This window comes from Danio rerio, chromosome 12, assembly GCF_052040795.2.
Source record: "Danio rerio strain M-AB ecotype USA chromosome 12, GRCz13ab, whole genome shotgun sequence".
NCBI classification, from domain to species: Eukaryota; Metazoa; Chordata; class Actinopteri; order Cypriniformes; family Danionidae; genus Danio; species Danio rerio.
The window spans coordinates 20,270,001-20,287,975 of record NC_141032.1 but is presented as its reverse complement, the minus strand read 5'-3'; the positions used below and the strand labels follow the sequence as shown (position 1 = coordinate 20,287,975).

At 36.9% G+C, this 17,975-nt stretch overlaps 1 protein-coding gene across 6 annotated transcripts in view; it reads right to left on the bottom strand.

The window, feature by feature from the left end:
- Positions 1-17,975, bottom strand: part of trrap (transformation/transcription domain-associated protein) — a 185,959-nt gene that overhangs the window by 97,113 nt on the left and 70,871 nt on the right. For all 6 annotated transcript variants that reach the window (XM_087275128.1, XM_087275130.1, XM_087275129.1 and 3 more), the window contains 11 exon segments: positions 16,764-16,883; positions 16,469-16,633; positions 16,195-16,376; positions 13,199-13,397; positions 7,551-7,679; positions 5,617-5,883; positions 4,540-4,746; positions 3,501-3,659; positions 3,257-3,391; positions 3,020-3,130; positions 2,798-2,944 (listed from right to left, as the gene is read on the bottom strand). In XM_087275128.1, the coding sequence (XP_087131254.1) occupies positions 2,798-2,944; positions 3,020-3,130; positions 3,257-3,391; positions 3,501-3,659; positions 4,540-4,746; positions 5,617-5,883; positions 7,551-7,679; positions 13,199-13,397; positions 16,195-16,376; positions 16,469-16,633; positions 16,764-16,883 (1,821 nt within the window).

Sequence of the window (17,975 nt, the reverse complement as noted above, 5' to 3'; positions counted from 1 at the left end):
CGTTCAGCATGAGACATAGAGAAATGCCAACCACAGATTATCAACAATTTTGAAGTAGTCAGAGAGCAGAGTGTATGTGCGAGCCTCATTCAGGAGTGCATTAAAGCAATGCAGTTAAACACCAGCACATTGCTCTATTCTTAACAATGACACACACATTCAGTATTAATCCACACAGTGGCAAAAGCTAAACTATTTTGAAACTTGACCAAAATTGACCAAAATTACATGTGTGTAGGAACAGCTGACGGTGGCTATAAACAGCAGCAGATGGCAAGCTTACAAACACATATAAATCCGTAAACAAGGCACGTTGCATTTTCAAAGTGGTTTTAGACGCGATAAGAATATAAAGAGTTAACCAGATAAAGTACAAGTAACAAAACACAATTAAATACATAATTTGCAAGCTAGAGAAAACAAAAAAGTAACTATTTTAATCGTACTTAAGTTACTTAAACTTGTGAAATGGAGGAAGAAACTGATCCATGAACTGTGTACAGTAAAGTTCCTGTCAAGCTCTGACAAAGTCCCATACATCAAGTCTTTTCTGATCCTTCCTTTAACAAACAGCAGATGAATGCCCCATTGTAATTGTGTATATTGCTGAAGCACTCGTCAGAAACATGAAGGGAACATTGCACAAGGCTGAGGCTACAATGCTGACTCTTACCGACTCTTCACAGCCTCAACCTTAGGTAGGGAAAATAACATTTTCCTTCACACTTTAAAACAGCTTCTTCGTGACATGATTCAAAAGGGATCTAGAGTGCTTGTGGGCAGGGGTTTTAATTTTCCCGGGTTTGTGCGTGCAACAAATGGGTTGGGCTTGAGTTCCGTAAGGACGTCATGCTGCCATAGCTAAAGATTTGTTACCCCGACGATTCATTTAAACCATTCCGAGTCGACTCTTTTATAGATGAATCAATCATTTTAAACATACCGCACTTTCAGATTTAAGCCTCAGCTGGATATTTCACTTCAGTTACACACTGCATGGAAGGTCATTTTCAAAAACCCATAATAAGGGCTTTTTAACTTTTCTTTGTGACTGTAATGCAATAATGTGCATCTTTTGTAAGCTGCTTTGAAACCTTAATTAATTTGAAAAGCGCTATACAAATCAACATGAATATAAGTCAAATGGCTGCATAAAAATTTAGCTTAAACTGCCATCTCTTATGCTGTCAATAGACACTAAACAGTGACACTCAAGGCTTCATGCTGATCTTGAAAGATTTCCCTTATGTAAATCTTATTATTTCCCTTTTTGTAAGATTAACAGTAATAATACTTGGATTTCGAAAATGTATTGTTGCTCTTCTAGAATATAAAAAATAGTAGACCTGTAGGTCCTGCACATATTTTATAGATGCACATTAACTGAAACTGGAAATAAAAAATATATATATAATAATAATAATATCCCAGTATTTAACAACATTTTGTGTATCAGAGGCTGTTTCCTGTAGCTGCTCATGAGACACAGATTACCTAGAGGGTGCTTAATTAATGATTTTTTTAATTCACCCACAGAAACACTCATCTTCTTGGGCAACTATTGCAAAATGGATAAGAGCCCAGTTGTAAACTGTTGTAAATGAAGGAAAGGCTTGAGAATAAAATTAGAATGATGTATTGGAGCATACAATGCAGCAGGAAACTCTAATCACTGAATGCAACTAAAAAAATTCTGCTGTACAATATGTCTGGAGATAGTAAATATAGAATCCTTTCTTTTTCTCATTACACAGTATACAGTATAGTCATTATATGTGCTTGATTTCCTAAAATAACCACAGAACAAACAGTGAGGGCCAAAATAATTAGAACACTAGTATTTTTCACCAGCTAAAAGGTTTTAATTAGAAAATTTTCAGATTTTGTTGTGGTATGTCATTAGGAAAAATTCAATAAGAAAATATCAGATGTATTTAAATTAATAATAACAACATGTCCACAACATGGCCACAGTTCTACTGGATTTATGGGCCATCCACAAAAAATACATTTTTCCATTCCAATGTGCTTCTGTTTACAGCACCAAGTTGGCATGACAATGGTTTTATCTGACAGCAACATAGTGGAGAATAACTTATAACCTTCCTAAGAGGTTATAAGTGGAGAATAACTTATATAACCTCCCTAAGAGCTGAGAGTTCACATTTTTAAATGCAAAGACACATTCCGCGTGAATGGACCCTTAGTCTTTGTCAGTATTTAATTTTTTTTCATGGCTTCCCATATGGAAGATTGTGAGACCTAATCCCATGGTCACACTTGAGAGTCATACTGTGCAACGAAAAGGGAAGTTATATAACAAGTTCATCATATATTAATGATAGCAAACAATTGGTCCACTTTTTACATCTTTGTAAAGAGGTCATGTTTTGATATTGGATTGGTCTCAAACGCCTGAACTTTTCAATGCAGCGAACTGCAAAACTTGTAGCACAAACTTGTGTTTCCAGTATGCCGCATTCGCAATGTGTATGAATGGATGTGTATAGGGCAAAAAGTGCAGTGTAACCGTGGCTTTTAGTGTGAAGAGTGTGTTGTCAAAAATCTTGCTGGATTATTACAGTTAATGGTAAAATGTTGGAGAGTGATATTTCCAACTGATATACTTTTCCAGAAAATAGAAATAAAATATCTAAAAAACATTTTTAGCTGGTGAAGTTCTTGTTTTCTAACAATTTAGGCCCGCACTATTATTATCAAAACACATATTTACATTTTTCTAAGATGCATTTTAAACTTTGTTTTAAATCTGAATGGGCATGATGCCTCTGCTCACCACAGTCATTAGGAGCTTGTCAAACCACTGTAGTTTCAGCTCGGAGCCGGGCCACATGTCTGGTCTGAGGGCAGTCTTCATGAGGTTCACACAGCGACGGGACAGCAGCTCACCGGGTGATCCTGCTACATTAGTGCTATCATTCACCTGCAAATACAAAGCAGGTGTAAAAACGGATGGATCCTTCATTAAGACTTACTAAAGCAGGTGTGCGATAACTACCTGGCAGGCGATGCGGATGAGGAAGTTAACCACAGTATCTGTGTGCTGTTTCTCCACAGGTTTAGTAAGTAGAGCCTCTGTGCCGGGTATTGACTGACTGCGGCCGAAAACCTGCACACACAAACAGAATACAACTGATATACTCAAACATGGCACAGTCCATCAGGCCTTAGAGTGTGAGAGACTGATTACAGCAGTCACACTCGGGCTGTGGCGAGTGGTTTAAAGTTTCCTCACCGTGCCGACAGCACCAGCGGCAGTGCGAAATCTCTTTACATCTTGTGCCGAGTCGACAGACATTCCTCTCTTCATAGCAGCAGAGGCTCCGCTAGTCCCCTCGCCCACACTGCCTGGATCAGCCTCTGATTCAGGCTGCAAAAAAAGATATTTATATCCAACAATCCTCTGGAATACAGATCATAATACATTTTTTACTGATCAAAAACACTAAATTGTTTTATTGTATTTCCTGTTGACAGACCTGTTGGTCTTTGATTCTCTGGAGCTCCCATTTAATGACCACCTCAGCTAGATCCACAGCTAATTTTCTCTGCTCGATAGTGACACTAGGGGTGAAACCCAGTCTCTGCATAGCACTGATCATGTGCTGAACAAGGTGATGTCTCACTGGGTAATACACCTGAAAGCAGAGACAAGCTCAACTTTACAAACAACTAAACATAATGTCACAAAAAAAAAAACATAATAATACAAAATACAACATTGTACAATTAGGAGTGTGAGTGAGATTGACACACTCATTTCTCTCCATATGCACCTGACACTATAAAAAAAACACTTCTTGTTACTGGAAAACACTGTGCAATTCTGAGTGTGCTTCTCACAGGTGATTGCGGTTAAACTATTTTGTAGTACACATAATTTCTTCATTCCTTTCTATATGCACCAGACATGATGGCTCAATCATTTAAATAAATCAAATAATCAAATAAATAAATGAATAAATAATCAAGCAATAAATAAACAATAAAATAAATAAATAAAATAAAATAAATATATAATTAAATAAACAAATAATCAAATAAATAAATAAATCAAATGAATAAATATTTATAAAAAATTTAATAAATAATCTAATAAATAAATAATCAAATAAATATGTTTGTTTATTTATTTATTTGATTACTTATTTATTTGCTTTATTTATAATTTGATTAATTTATTGATTTGATTATTATTTATTTGATTATTTATTGAGTTGATTATTTTTTATTTGATTATTTATAATCAAATAAATAAACTAGCAAACTATCTTAGACTTGGAGTGTTTATATATTGTTGCTTCTTTTGGATAAAAGAGCTAAATGAATAAATATAAAAAAAAAGTAAAACTAAATTTCACTCTCAATATTTGAGCAAAAATCTGAACTTATTAAACACTGCAAGCTGCATCTTCCACCCATACAGTCATATAACAAATCAAAAATTGATATTTATTGACTCTAGTATGAGCAATGTTATTATGAGAAGCATCTTTAGTGATAATTGAGTATCCATACCCTAAAATGCTGTACAATGAGGTGAAGTATATGCACAAGCTGAGGTACAGTGTGGCCCTCCTCCACAATGATCTTGCGGGTCCAGTGTGTGAGCATCTGGTGACCATCCTCCATTCGAGCAGGAACTGCAGGCGTGAGAATTGCCATGGCTTGTCGAACAATGGCACGTGCTTCCATAGTGTGAGCTTTCAGCAGACTGTGGAAAACCTGCACAATACAGACAGACTGAAGTTGAGCAGAATAAAACACAGTAGACGATAGATTTGATTTCACAAGTCAATGTTTTTGAGAGAAAAAAACTTAAATTTACTCTTTTATCCACTGAAATATTCTGGTAATGAAAAATATATTCTAACTGCCTGACCACTTCCTTAAAATGAGCTAAATCAACACAATTTTTTGGGTTTTTAAGTAAAAAAATAATAGTTTATCCCCTGTAGGATAACATAAAATGTGTAAAAAATATTTTCCTTGCAATTTTCATCCAAAAAGAGAGCAGACAACCATAATTTAAATGGGTACTTCTTGAAAATCATTCAAGACATGAATTAGATCTCATTTTAAAGCGTAGAGTCTCTTCGTTCCATTGATACCAAAATCACAATTTTTAAATTTGGGTCACTGTTCACTGTTACTCATTTTGCTGGATCATTTAAAATGTACTTTTTGTAAATTACTTAGCTGGTGGTTATACAAAATATAATAAAATCTAGATTTGTTTTTCACAGGGTTGATTGTTTTTTGTTATATAATACATTTGTAGGGGTTTTCACCTTTATTGGGACAGAAAAGTGGAGGTTTTATAGACAGGAATGTGTGGGGAGCTGAGATAAATGAGGATCGGCAAAAGACCTCAAGCTGGGAGTCAAACTTGGGTTGCCGTAAGCACATCGGTGCTTTGTGTCGACGTGCTAACCACTATTGTTTAAATTTAACCACCATTGATTTCTTTGAGTCTCCATGTAAAACAATGAGATCTTAGTATTTGTCTTGCTATTTTGGACCGAGATCGTCCATCAAAGTAGATATTTACTAACCATTAAAATCACTAAAATTGCATGTCTTTTGCAGATTTACCTGTAAAACTATTTTCTTGTGAATGGCAAATTTGGCGATAATGTGGGCCAGCAAGAGGTGTCCGCTGTACTTGCAGGCTGGATCCACGCAGGTTTTGGGCAGCAGGCAAGGCCATGCGAAGGTCATAAGACGCCTCAGCTTGCTGTTTCTACTCTTGTTATTGTCATGGATGTGATGAGGTGCATGCTCCACCAGCAGGGTGGAGAACTGAAGCAGGTAGATCCGCAATGAGTCTGCCAGGTCTGCCTGCTTCTCGGGGTCAAGGACCTACAACAACAACAATGTGTTACAAAATATTATGCATTTATGCATCATGACATACAGCAGATTTAAAAGTTTACCTAAAATAGAAGTGTGCCAATCAGCTGGCCAGAAATCTAAATTGGACCGATTTTGATACATACATGCAATTAGCAACTGATTGGGTTATTTTAATATGACAAAAACCTGTTCCTGTCTTGCATACAATCTTCATACAATCTTCATACAATGATTCTATAGCTCACATGTGTAAATAGAATGATTTCCAGAGACGAAGCACAGTTGTCCAAACAAACATCTTGTACTGCAGCACAGAACTTTTGCAAATATGGACCTATGCTTATTTTATACTTCCATGATTCAGTGAAGATTTCAGCATGAATTAAAAAGATGATATGGATAAGACTTGTGTTTTTACACATTAAGAAACTTAAAACTCACCAGAGGAAGGTCACCAATAATAAACACTGAAGTGATGTGAGAGGTTTTATTAATAGTATCTATTAGAGGATCCCATTGTTTCAGTATTTTCCTTCGCTATTATTCGGAACTTTATAAATAACTTTAAGTTACTTTCTGGTATTTTTAGGTTATGTATTGTGTTTTTTTTCCTTAAAACAATAATATAGAAGAAAAGTTTTTAGGTTTGAAGTTGGTGAGTTTTTCTTTGTGTTTTTGTATTTCTCGTTTTGTTGTGGATATCTTCGCTGTCTTTCCAACAAGTTTCATTGTGAGCGCACAGGTGCGGTGAATCTGGTGTCGACACGAGGGAGCTTGTTGGCGTGTTGGTTAAGTCTATTTAAACCAGACTGGAAGATCGTTCAGAAAGTCTCCCCTCTCCCTGCTTGTTGTGTTTGTATATTTTCAGCAATATTGTAAAATTTAACACTGAATGTTGACTGTTGAGATCAATGTACGGAAACGCATGTAATGAGAAGGATGCCTTTTTGTTTTATTAAGTTTTCTCATGTATTGTGGTTAGTGAGGAGGTAAGTAAATGTTGTTTAATTTGTTTTAATTTAAGTGCAGGTAAGAGGGCTAGTTGTTGAGATTTTATTTGTTTTTTTGTTGTTGATTTTTTTTGTGTCTCCCTTAAATTGAAATGTCAAATAAATTTGTCTTTATGTTATGTCTTTGCTCAATCGTTTTTGTTATTGTTTTCTTTTGAACGGGAGATGAGACTCCAGGCAAATAGAATTTTCTAAAATAATAGGTAAATAAATAAAAATAATAATAATATAAAACATTTATTTTTATTAAAATCAGCCAAATTGCTTGATATATAAATCATTTTTTAATATGGCAACTGCATAGCCATGAAAAATCAAGATTAGTGAATCCTAAATTTTGACTTCAACAGGATCCTCTCCTGATAGAGATTTTGAAAGCACACCCCATGGAACTAACAGACTGATTGGTTTGCTCTTTGCTACGATTACCGGCAGGGGAGAAACAATCAATTTAAGCGTGAAATAAACGAAGGCTATTAATCCTTCACCTCTGTCTCATTGGGTTTGCTTGAAAAACAAACACTATGACCTTTAGTGTGGCCTTGACATTTCAGTCAGTGAAATAACAGCCAGGGGTCATCCTCCGTGAACTTGTGGCTCGATAGAGAGAGAGAGTGACAGCGCTGCCACTGAAGCTGGACAGGGGCTGCTGGAGAAGCTTACCTTAGTGATGAAGACACTGGTGATGCTTTCTGGGTTGTCACCCTCTGGATTGGGTGGTCCCAGAAGCTGCTCGCCTTCCCCTTTCTCAAAGCTGTACAGGAATGCTGGGTTCAGGATGTGCTGTAAAACCTGTACAGTGAACACAAATAACATTTATGCTACATTTATTTACTTGAATAAATAGTGACTTTTCCAGCTCGTGACATCCCCGAATGAGTAATATTGCTAATGGTTACTGCTCACATTAATAAAATTTGGTTTATTTATATTTGTTTAAATAAGTATGCCTAAGGGCGACGCAGTGGCACAGCAGGTAGTGCTGTCGCCTCACAGCAAGAAGGTTGCCAGGTCACTGGTTTAAACCTGGACTCATTTGGCGTTTCTGCGAGGAGTTTGCATGTTCTCCCTGCGTTCGCGTGGGTTTCCTACGGGATCTACGGTTTCCCCCACAGTCCAAAGACATGTGGTACAGGTGAATTGGGTAGGCTAAATTGTCCATTAGTGTATGAGTGTGTGTGTGTGTATGTTTGTGTGTGTGTGTGTATGTTTCCCAGAGATGGGTTGTGGCTGGAAAGGCATCCGCTGCGTAAAATGTACTGGATAAGTTAGTGGTTCATTCCACATTTTATGCTGCGGATGCCTTTTCAGCCGCAACCCAGCACTGGGTAAAGCTTATTGCTATTATTATTATAACTATAATTATTATTTAAAAAAGATACTCAAAACATAAAATTTCTAAAATCATAAACTCATTTAAATAGTTTAATAACTATAACAATAACAAAAACAACAATAGTAGTAAAAACAATAAGTATGTATTTTTTAATTCCCAGGTTCTGCAGGTTGCAATGTCCCGAATTTTCATTGCCAATCTTAAGCCAATTGTAATCGTTTGTTTTGGTTCAATTTGGAATTTCCCCAACCAACGCAGAGCCTGGGGGATCAGAGTGAGTGTTCTGACTCAGGCCCCCCTGATCCAACAATGCATATCATAATTAAAACATAATATTCCTTAATCATAAATTCAAATTAAATGTTTTAATAATAATAATAATAATATTAATAATAATAGAAAGAAATTGGCATAGCAGTTACCATGATGGGTGATCAGCATAATGTAAAATATGTGTAAATTTAATATGTGTAAGCATATGCTAATAATTCTATTTACTGTTTATAATTCTGTTCATATTTTTATAATTAATGATAAGAATTCTGTTACTTCAGTTTCTTTCATGGTTAAAACATCATCCAAATAAATTAGTCTTTTGAGAGCTAAAGTGGCAGTATGCTTATGTTTTGACTGTTTCTATTGTTTAGCTTGATTAAGCACCTGGATTTAAATTTTCCCTTGATGTGCGTACACTGATGTTTTTCCTTTCCACATGAAAATAAAAAGAAAGTGCATGACTTTTAAGTATGTTACATGTAGAAATGTACTTAGCTTGCTTAATGATTAACACCAGGGCTGCTTTGACAGATCTGGCATAAATACCATTACAAAGTATGATAACGACAGAAGAGACAGAGACCAGCACAATATGACAGCTCAGGCTCAGTTCATTTGGATGCTCTCGGTTTTAATTTTACTGATGATCATTATATTGCAGTCATCAGCTAGTTGCCTCAATTCCTCCAACAGGACTTTCCAGACATCAGCTAGTCCGTGTTGTAATTAGTAAACACTAATGACTTGTTTTGCTCTATATTATATGGTTTAAAGCCAAAATCTAAGATTATTATGTTAGATTATTAACCATGTATCATATTTCAAGAGGACATTTAAGCTATGGAATTAATGATGGCTTACCTAGATGACAATATTCTGTCTAGTCAGACACAATGGGTGTATTGTTTGCTAGCTGGAGTGTGCATCAACGTGTGGATTTATTCAAACATGGGGACCGCGGGGCTGCAGGTGTTCCTTCATTATCCCTCGTCCTAATGAGCCCCTCTACCGTTCACATGAGTGATGGATCACAACAAACCCTTTTCTGCACAATCCATCACATTCCAAACCGCCGAGGCTCCAGCTGCCTGAAAACATCACCTTAAACGTGTATACCGTTAAGAGCGTGCAGCTGCTGAGCTCTCCTGGGAAATGTTTGGGATGCAACGTCTGTTTGGCTGTGAGGGCTGATTTAGCAGAGCAGAAACAGCCTCAGCCATCAAAGCCATGAAGACTAGCCTCCGTTACTATGCTAACATTTCTCAATGTCAGTGTGGAGACTGGCATTTGGAGGAGAACCTCCAGTTCATTTTAATCAAGTGGCATTTGATCTTTTTTTCACAAACTTGATGGAATTCTTTCACATGAATAAAAATGAAGAGGGAATAAGGAAGAGCAGAGCTGAATATTACAATAACCCGTTCACCAGTGGGTTCATGTACTCCAGATAGGGCTCGCCCACTTTTAATACCCCTTCACAGGACTGGATAATGAGAACACTCACAGAAACAAAACAGAAGGGTGCACCGTTAAAAATGCTGTTTAACCTATATGATATGTTGTTATTTCAAGGGTGAGCTCATCCCAACACCAAAATTATATCACTATCACTAACCCTCTCGTCATTACAAACCCAGATGGATTTATATTTGGAATTTAAATTAAATATTTTTAAATAAAATCTGAGGTAATTCTGTCCCTCCCTTGAAAATCTGTCATCTCAGAACAAAAATGGTGCAAAGGAACAAAAATTAAACAAAGCAGTTACACTAGGCTTTTACAGAGATAAGATCCCATAAGCAGGGTTTCTGCAGGTTTCTTCGGGTCCAATTTAAGACTTTAAGATCATTATGAATGAAATTTTATACAGGGCTAAGCATTAAGGATTTGCTTTAATGGGCCGGTTACATCTGTAAATAGTTTTTGTATTAATGGAAGGTCATGTAAAGGAACATGTCGCTTTAGTTTTCTTTCCCTGATAGGGGAATTTAATCTGGAAAATTTGCAGTAAAAATGTCTAACAGCTGTTGTGAATTGTCTGAAAGGGACCTCTCTGATGGGCTCACCGCCACCTGGTGGCTGTAGGATGACAGAGAACAAGTGGACAATAATAATTCAAGCTGATATATTTTTAAAAACCTGAAGAAAAGAAAAAAATCCCAGATTTATGCCAAACTACCTTCTGTAAGCAGGTGGCGCTATGACTGTAACTCAATATTGGCATGTAGATGTCTTCAGGAGAGGAATCTCAATGAACATGTAAATTTTCAGGCAGATCGGACATTGTGTGGCTGAGTTATAAGTACTTCCTCCTCCGTGGCAATAAATATGCATAGGTGGTGCTGTCAAGGCTATCAAATCTCCATCAAATGTGCATAGGTGACTTATGTTTCACGTATGTTTTGTATTTCGCTTTCTCATCTTTATTATTAATCATAATTGATTATATTATAAGCTCTTGTTTTGCTATTGGCTAAATATGTGTACTTTACAAGAACTTTGTGTTAGATTTTGGAGGAGTTGTCACATTTGTAATTATGTTTTGAAATGGGTGAGATGTTTAGTTGAGCGTTGCATACGCCAAAGAATACGTTTATGTTTCTGCATTTATATTTGTTTAGTTAGTTTAGTGGGTAGGGGTATAGTTAGATTGTTTTGTTAAATTTATTTCTTTATTTTTGCAACACTCCTGTTTTTTTCGTTTAATTCTGTTATTTAAAATTACATTCTAAACTGACATTCTAGACTGATTCCAGTGATGCTCCAGGGACAGACGAGTCTTCGCTGAGGCCAGCTTCCAGCCTCCACCGCTGAGATTGCAGCTTTGCACAAGACTTTTGGCCAGCGGAGAAATTAAAATGGTCGTGCCGAACTGAGTCTGGTTTTCTCAATTTTTTTTTTCTTCACTCTTCTATTGGTGACGTTTTTTTCCCTCTCCGGTGTGGCCACTGGCTTGCGTGGTTCAGGATCTGTTCTACGCATCGATTAATTTGCTCTTCAGTGTTTGGACTCTCAGTAATGATTTCAAACCACACTGAACTGAGCTAAACTGAACTTAACTTAAACACTAAAAACTGAACCACCCTGATCCATTTACTATGACCATTTATGTGAAGCTGTTTTGACACAATCTACATTGTAAAAGCACTATACAAATAAAGCTGAATTGAATTGAAAAAAATTCCTATATTCATTGTTTGATATGCTCTGTTTAATAAATTGTTATTTTTTGTTTCACTAAGCCATTGGTTGTGTGTTTTCATTATTACCCTCACTGAACGTTACGTCTTATCCAACTTAACAACTTAAACACGTAACAGTGGCACTGTGGCCATTTTGTCACAACCAGTTCCAAAACCTACTTTATAACAAACGTAAATTTTCGCCACTTCTGGTATGCGTGCAGAGTTTTGTGAGATTTCACAAAATTTGTCAATTTGTAAATTGACGCTCAAAAATGCAATTAATTCTAGAGAAGAAGAAGAAGAAGAAGAAGAAGAAGAAGAAGAAGAAGAAGAAGAAATAGAGCAATTCCAATAGGGCCTCTTTCACAAATAAAAAAGTTTTGAAACAGGATATTGGTGAATGCATGTCAGCCTGATAGGGTAGCTTTACCTGGATATAAGAAAATTAAGACCGGTTTAAAATGAATTTAGACCTACAACCCAAAATTTCAGTGAATTTAAGTTTTTTTTTTTAAGGTCTAACATTTTGTTTTTGAAATTTCAGGACTTTTTAGACCTTGCGGACACCCTAATAACAAACAGATACACATGCACATTTAACACTGATAAGCCATCAGTGTTTTAACATTTTAACTTGCTCAAGAAAGTTCAAGCAAGCAGGTCAAGGTTTATACATGAAACAAAGTGTTGTAACAATCATATTAAAAAACAAAATGTCAAATTTTCTGACTTTTTCCACTTTCACTGACCAAAACGCTGAACTTCCATGACCTAAATCGAATAGCAGAACCGGCAACTGTTGTCAAGTAGTCCCTCTAGAATTTTGCAGCTCTACAATCACAGATTTTATAGCAAAATCAAGCGAAAGGCACAAATTCATATATGTTTTTTAAATTGCCGCAGCTTTCACATAGATTTTCATTAGCCAGGACACCCCAAACTCCTTCCATGCCATCTGCATTGTTTTATATTAAATAGCATAATATCTGTTGCCATGCATCATATATATTTGTCCACATAACAGCGAAATTGTCAGCCAGACAAGTAAATATCTAAATTACTGGCACATCCAAGCCAGCAGAAAACATTCCTCAAAATAGAGCCCTGCTCCATCAACTACATATCCCATCTTCTCCAGGGCTGCTTATAGGCAAACCTAGAGCTTATGAGCAACGGCTGCTAGTGTAATCTGTAGATAAATATTCATTAGCATTCTTCAAAGACTTCAGTTGAAGATGTGGCTTTGAGAGCCGACTGTGTCATGCACGGCCAGCCGTCGTCACCCTCTCCTTCTAACACATACATATTCAGCAGGGGCTGCTTGTTAGCCGGATTAGATGGTCAGCGTAACGCTGTGCCACTCTCAACACAAATTTACCACAAAGGTGGAATTCATAATGCTGACCATGGATGTCCGTGTCATGGCATCAGTCACACTCATGGTAGCTCTTAATCCAAAATGAGCTGTCCTCACAAAGGCAAAACTCACAGGAGAATAAATGGTATAACCTCACCTTTGCCTTGAGCTCATCGTTGAAGTGCGGGTCATTGAACTCCACAAAGCGGAAGAAAAGCGCTCGTTTGTGCGTGATGCCATAGTTTTTGGGGATCTCCTCTTCCATGTACTCCTTCAGGAAGGTCATGTTGCACAGGAAGCGGCCAGTAAAGGCTCTCAAGAGCTGAAAGAGCAGCTCGATCTCAGAGCAGTTGCGCCTGAAGAAAAATGCACAATTTCAAGATTACAAAAGGAAAACATTTTCCATTTACAATTCCCATGCTTATCTGCTTATGTCTGACATCATGAAGCACAGTTTCCATGTTCAAGTTTTCAGACATGTCCAGACTATATTATGAGGTTTAACATAAGCCACTTTTACAATGTGAGGTTCATTACGGTTCAACTTGCAATTTCCACTGCGGTTTAGTATCTCTTGAACTTTGAGGGATTATCGCTAAATTTACACTGCCTCTACTGCAATGACTTTCTGAAAAACATTTTCATATTGATCTGCCTCATCCATTTCTCACTGGACCCTCTAATTGACTACCAAGAAGTAGAACGTCTGCCATTTCAGGTGACTTGTTTTCTCAGTGGTTTAAAAAAGGTTTAGTCATGCAAGACATGCAGTGGCTGTTGCTGACTATTTAAATATAGCAGGTTTGGTGTCCTGGTTCTCAAATCCAATGACACTAAAATTGGTGATTCTCTCAGCGCAATTGGTTAATGGCAGTGTGTTTACATCACATTATGGTAATGGTACGGCTTGCTTGGAACTAGGGTTGGGTCGATGGACAATGCCATTGTTCATCGCCGATGGCCGTAAGACATCTGGATGCTAAGCTAGATCACCTCTCACTTTAGTTGTTAAACGTGATGTTTAATTAACCTAATCTCTAAGGGTGCTTTCACATCTGTGAATCGATTCAGTTGTTCCGAAAAAGAGATTACAAATGTTACATTGTTGCTCTTTGCTCTTACGCTTTCACACTGCAAAATTTCTAATTGGACAAAAAGAGCTAAAACAAGTCATGTGTGAGTTAACTCTCCTCACATTGGCCAGAGTGTCAGGGTTTATTTTGCAGGGTCCCGCTCAGCTGTCAGGAGAGGTGGTGGTTTGGTGGTGTTTGACAAGGTGCGCGCGACATGTCTGAAGAGTGAGTAGAGATGCGGTGGGGAGGGGTGAGAAGGGTGCGCAATGTAGCCTATTTGAGGACCGGGAGGGAGACGCAAGATTACAGGGAGATTATCATTCATTTGCAGGCATCCGGAGACTCGCGAAACTTTCCGCCCTACTCATAATTCTCTCTTCATATAGCCGTATGCCTATTACATATCCATAAAACACAGTGATATAACCGCGCTACGGAGTTTGTTTCAATCGAGCCGAGACCACCTCATTCAAGCAATCTCGGGGCAATTGTTTTAGCGTGGATCCGAGAGCGATTGGATTTCACATATGCCAAACGAACCGCGGTAACTGGGCAAACGAGACAGGTTCCAAAACAAAAGTGTAGGTGTGAAAGCACCCTAAATAACTACTCTTATGTCTTTTGACTCTATCAGTAAACGTGCCACAGCGTCAGTACACTGCTTCAATCTTTCGCTTTCATGCTTGTACTTAGTAATTAGTACAAGCGAATTAGCGAATTAGTACACTTAGTGAAAACCTCAGATACTGTTGGTTGTGCACCTTTTTTACCAATCAAGTTTGTCGACGTTGTTATAACGACACAGATCACTCTGTTCATTCATGCCAGGGTTCCACAGAAAAAGTGATTGACAGGTGGTAATTTGTGTGGAACTTATAATTATTTATTTATGATTAGGTTATGGGAAAAACAAAAACCATGTGGGTCAGGCAGTTGAAACGGTAGGCTACAAATATATTGATTTGTTAGGAATTAATTAATTATTCATAAATAATTCACTGCCGCCTACGACGATGCCATCATCCATCGATGTTTCACATTAGACATTGTATGATGCCAAAATGGTCGAAATCGCCCAACCCTACCTGGAACCTCACCTGGGATGATGCTATGAAAAGGACTGGGTTCAGGATACAGAAAGCAGTGGAAAAGCCCATAACAATGAGCTATGTTAAACCGAACCAACCCATACCATTGCAGTGGAAAACCACCTCAACAATACTAAAAGCTAACAGTTTTCTTTAATACTTTCAAAAACCATGACCTAAATGTTTTATATACATGCCTAATACCCATCTTTTTTTAGAAGTAGTTAAATTATTGTTTTCTGGAATGCAGCAAGTCTCAAGACTGTAAATAAACACCCTTGTTTGGTGTTGGAGATGTTTTCATCACCTCTGAGGTGATTTTGAGTTTTAATTTGACCAGAACCTTCTCTGTGTTATCGTAAATGCAAGTTTTGGTGACAATTCTTACGTTGACACTGATATTATGGGAAAATGTTTAGAAAATTAAAATAATACTGTGTACTCTGGGCCAATTTACTGCAAATATCTGCTGTTTTACCCATTAGAATGTCCATATACTAGCCAGATCCTTTTTTTGCACAGGCCTATCTAAAAGGTTACAGGGTTTCTGCAGGTTTCACAAAGTAAAATTTAAGACTTTTTAAAACCATTATGAATTACATTTTTGACTTTTTTTCATAAATGTCCCAGTTGAAAAAGGTTTTCACTTGACCTTTTAAAAAATGATTGTAATTTAATAATACATAATAATTTAATAATACTTTTAAAATATAGGTCAGGTCAGTATCCTCAGCAGTAAATAAATGGAGAACTTTTATACAAATGTTATTGCATATATTAATACACACACACACACACGCACGCACGCACGCACGCACGCACGCACACACACACGCAGGAAATTACTAAACAGTGGCCATAAACATCCATTTATCAACTCTAATGAGTAGATGTTTGAAACTGGAAATAGTATCTGATGTATCAAAACATATTCAGAGGATAAACATCTAAGTGTGTTTAGAATTCTGCACCAACACATGGAAAATACTGACTTGCAGTAGCTAAGCAGACAGAATGCCAGCAGTTTGGGCTCTTTCCAGTTGGTTGCAGCCATGTTGTCTTTGCGGTGGCGTTCCTGGAAGGCCTCGCTGACCCACACACGTCTGAGCTGACTCACTAGAGAGTGCTGACCCGCCAACCAGCCTTCATCATTTTTCACAATGATGCTTATGATCTGAGGGAGTGCATGAATGCTTATTAATATTCATGCTCTACAAACAAGCGCATTCAATCAATTCTAGCAGGATACGCTTCAGTGTTATTCACCTTGATAGCCTGGAACTGCAGGTCGAGGCGGGCAGTGCTGGTGGAGGGAGACCCGGGTCTTACAGTGGCTGCAGACCCAGCCGGAACCAGCAGAGGGACAAAACGATTTGGGTTAGAAGCCAAAACATCTCGCAGAGGCTTGGCGTCTTTGTGTTTCAAGAAGCTCTATAAATGAGGACATGAGATAAAAATGTTTGTTAAGAAAATTTTATATCAATAAAATAATAGCAAGAACATTTTTACAAAGACAATATGGGGTTTGTGAACAAGAAAGAAAAAAAAACAAGAAACACACCATGAACATACGACTCCACTGTGGGTCATTGAGAGTGGCCTCCATCATGAACAGCTCCACTGTCTGAGATGGATGACGTGTCAGGAACTTGATCAGTGGCTCTCTAAAGGGACTGCCCGCCTGTGGAGTTATAACACAAAGAAAAACTGCATAAAACTGCTATAAACTTATTTGATTTCAGCCAAGGCAACGTTTATCATTTTGAATTATTTTATCTCGATGGACTAAAAACTTTTTTTTTTTAATTAGAAAATATGCAGATTAAGTAACAACAAAAACTGTAAAAACAAATTTGAAAATGTAATTTACAAAAGTGAATCAGCACTGATTGACTTAGAGAATCCATAAAAGAAATCATCCCAAACTAATGATTTAGTCCTTAACATTTCATAAGAAATGTTTTTTTTTTTTTTTTTTTTTTTGTGGGAACCATCTTTATCATGATTTTATGATGAACAGGAAGATAAAAATAAGAATAGTTATTAGAAATCATGAAAAATATCTAACACTGCAGCCAATAATCTTTCATTAAAGATCAGAAAAGTACATCCCTGCTTAATTAAACTATTAATTTAATAAAAATATCTGTTTTTTTATGATAATGTCATATTTCAAAATATGTAATTAACTTAAAAAGTGCGAAGCTGCTTCCCAAATGGCACACTATGCTCTATGTACGTCTGCACTTACACAATCAACAGCTTAGTATATGTATGTAGTGTCATCCCAAATAGCACACTAATGCACTGTAAAACCCAAAAAGTTCATTTAAAAAACTAATCCTAATGAGTACTGTGAACTTAATTCATTTGAGTAAATAAAGCAATTTGAGCAAAGTGAAACCTAATAAATGAAGAGAACTCAAACTGAGTACTGTAAAACCCAATAAGCAGAGACAACTCAAATTCTTTGAGGAAACCAATTGCAACAATCCATTTTGAGTTAAAAATAAAAAACCTCATCTATACGAGTACTGTGAACTTACTACATTTAAGTTAAATGAGGTATTTAACTCATTAACTTCAACACTGAGTTTAAAACTATTGGGTTTTACAGTGTGTTTTTTACCAAGCGGATGATGTTTGATGGTCACCATATTAGTGACATAAATGACCAAACTAACAAATAATACCAGCCATAAATATAACCGCATTCAGCGCACGGAGACGGCATAATACCTCATGTTGGAGAATACTGCTTTCACAATCCAAA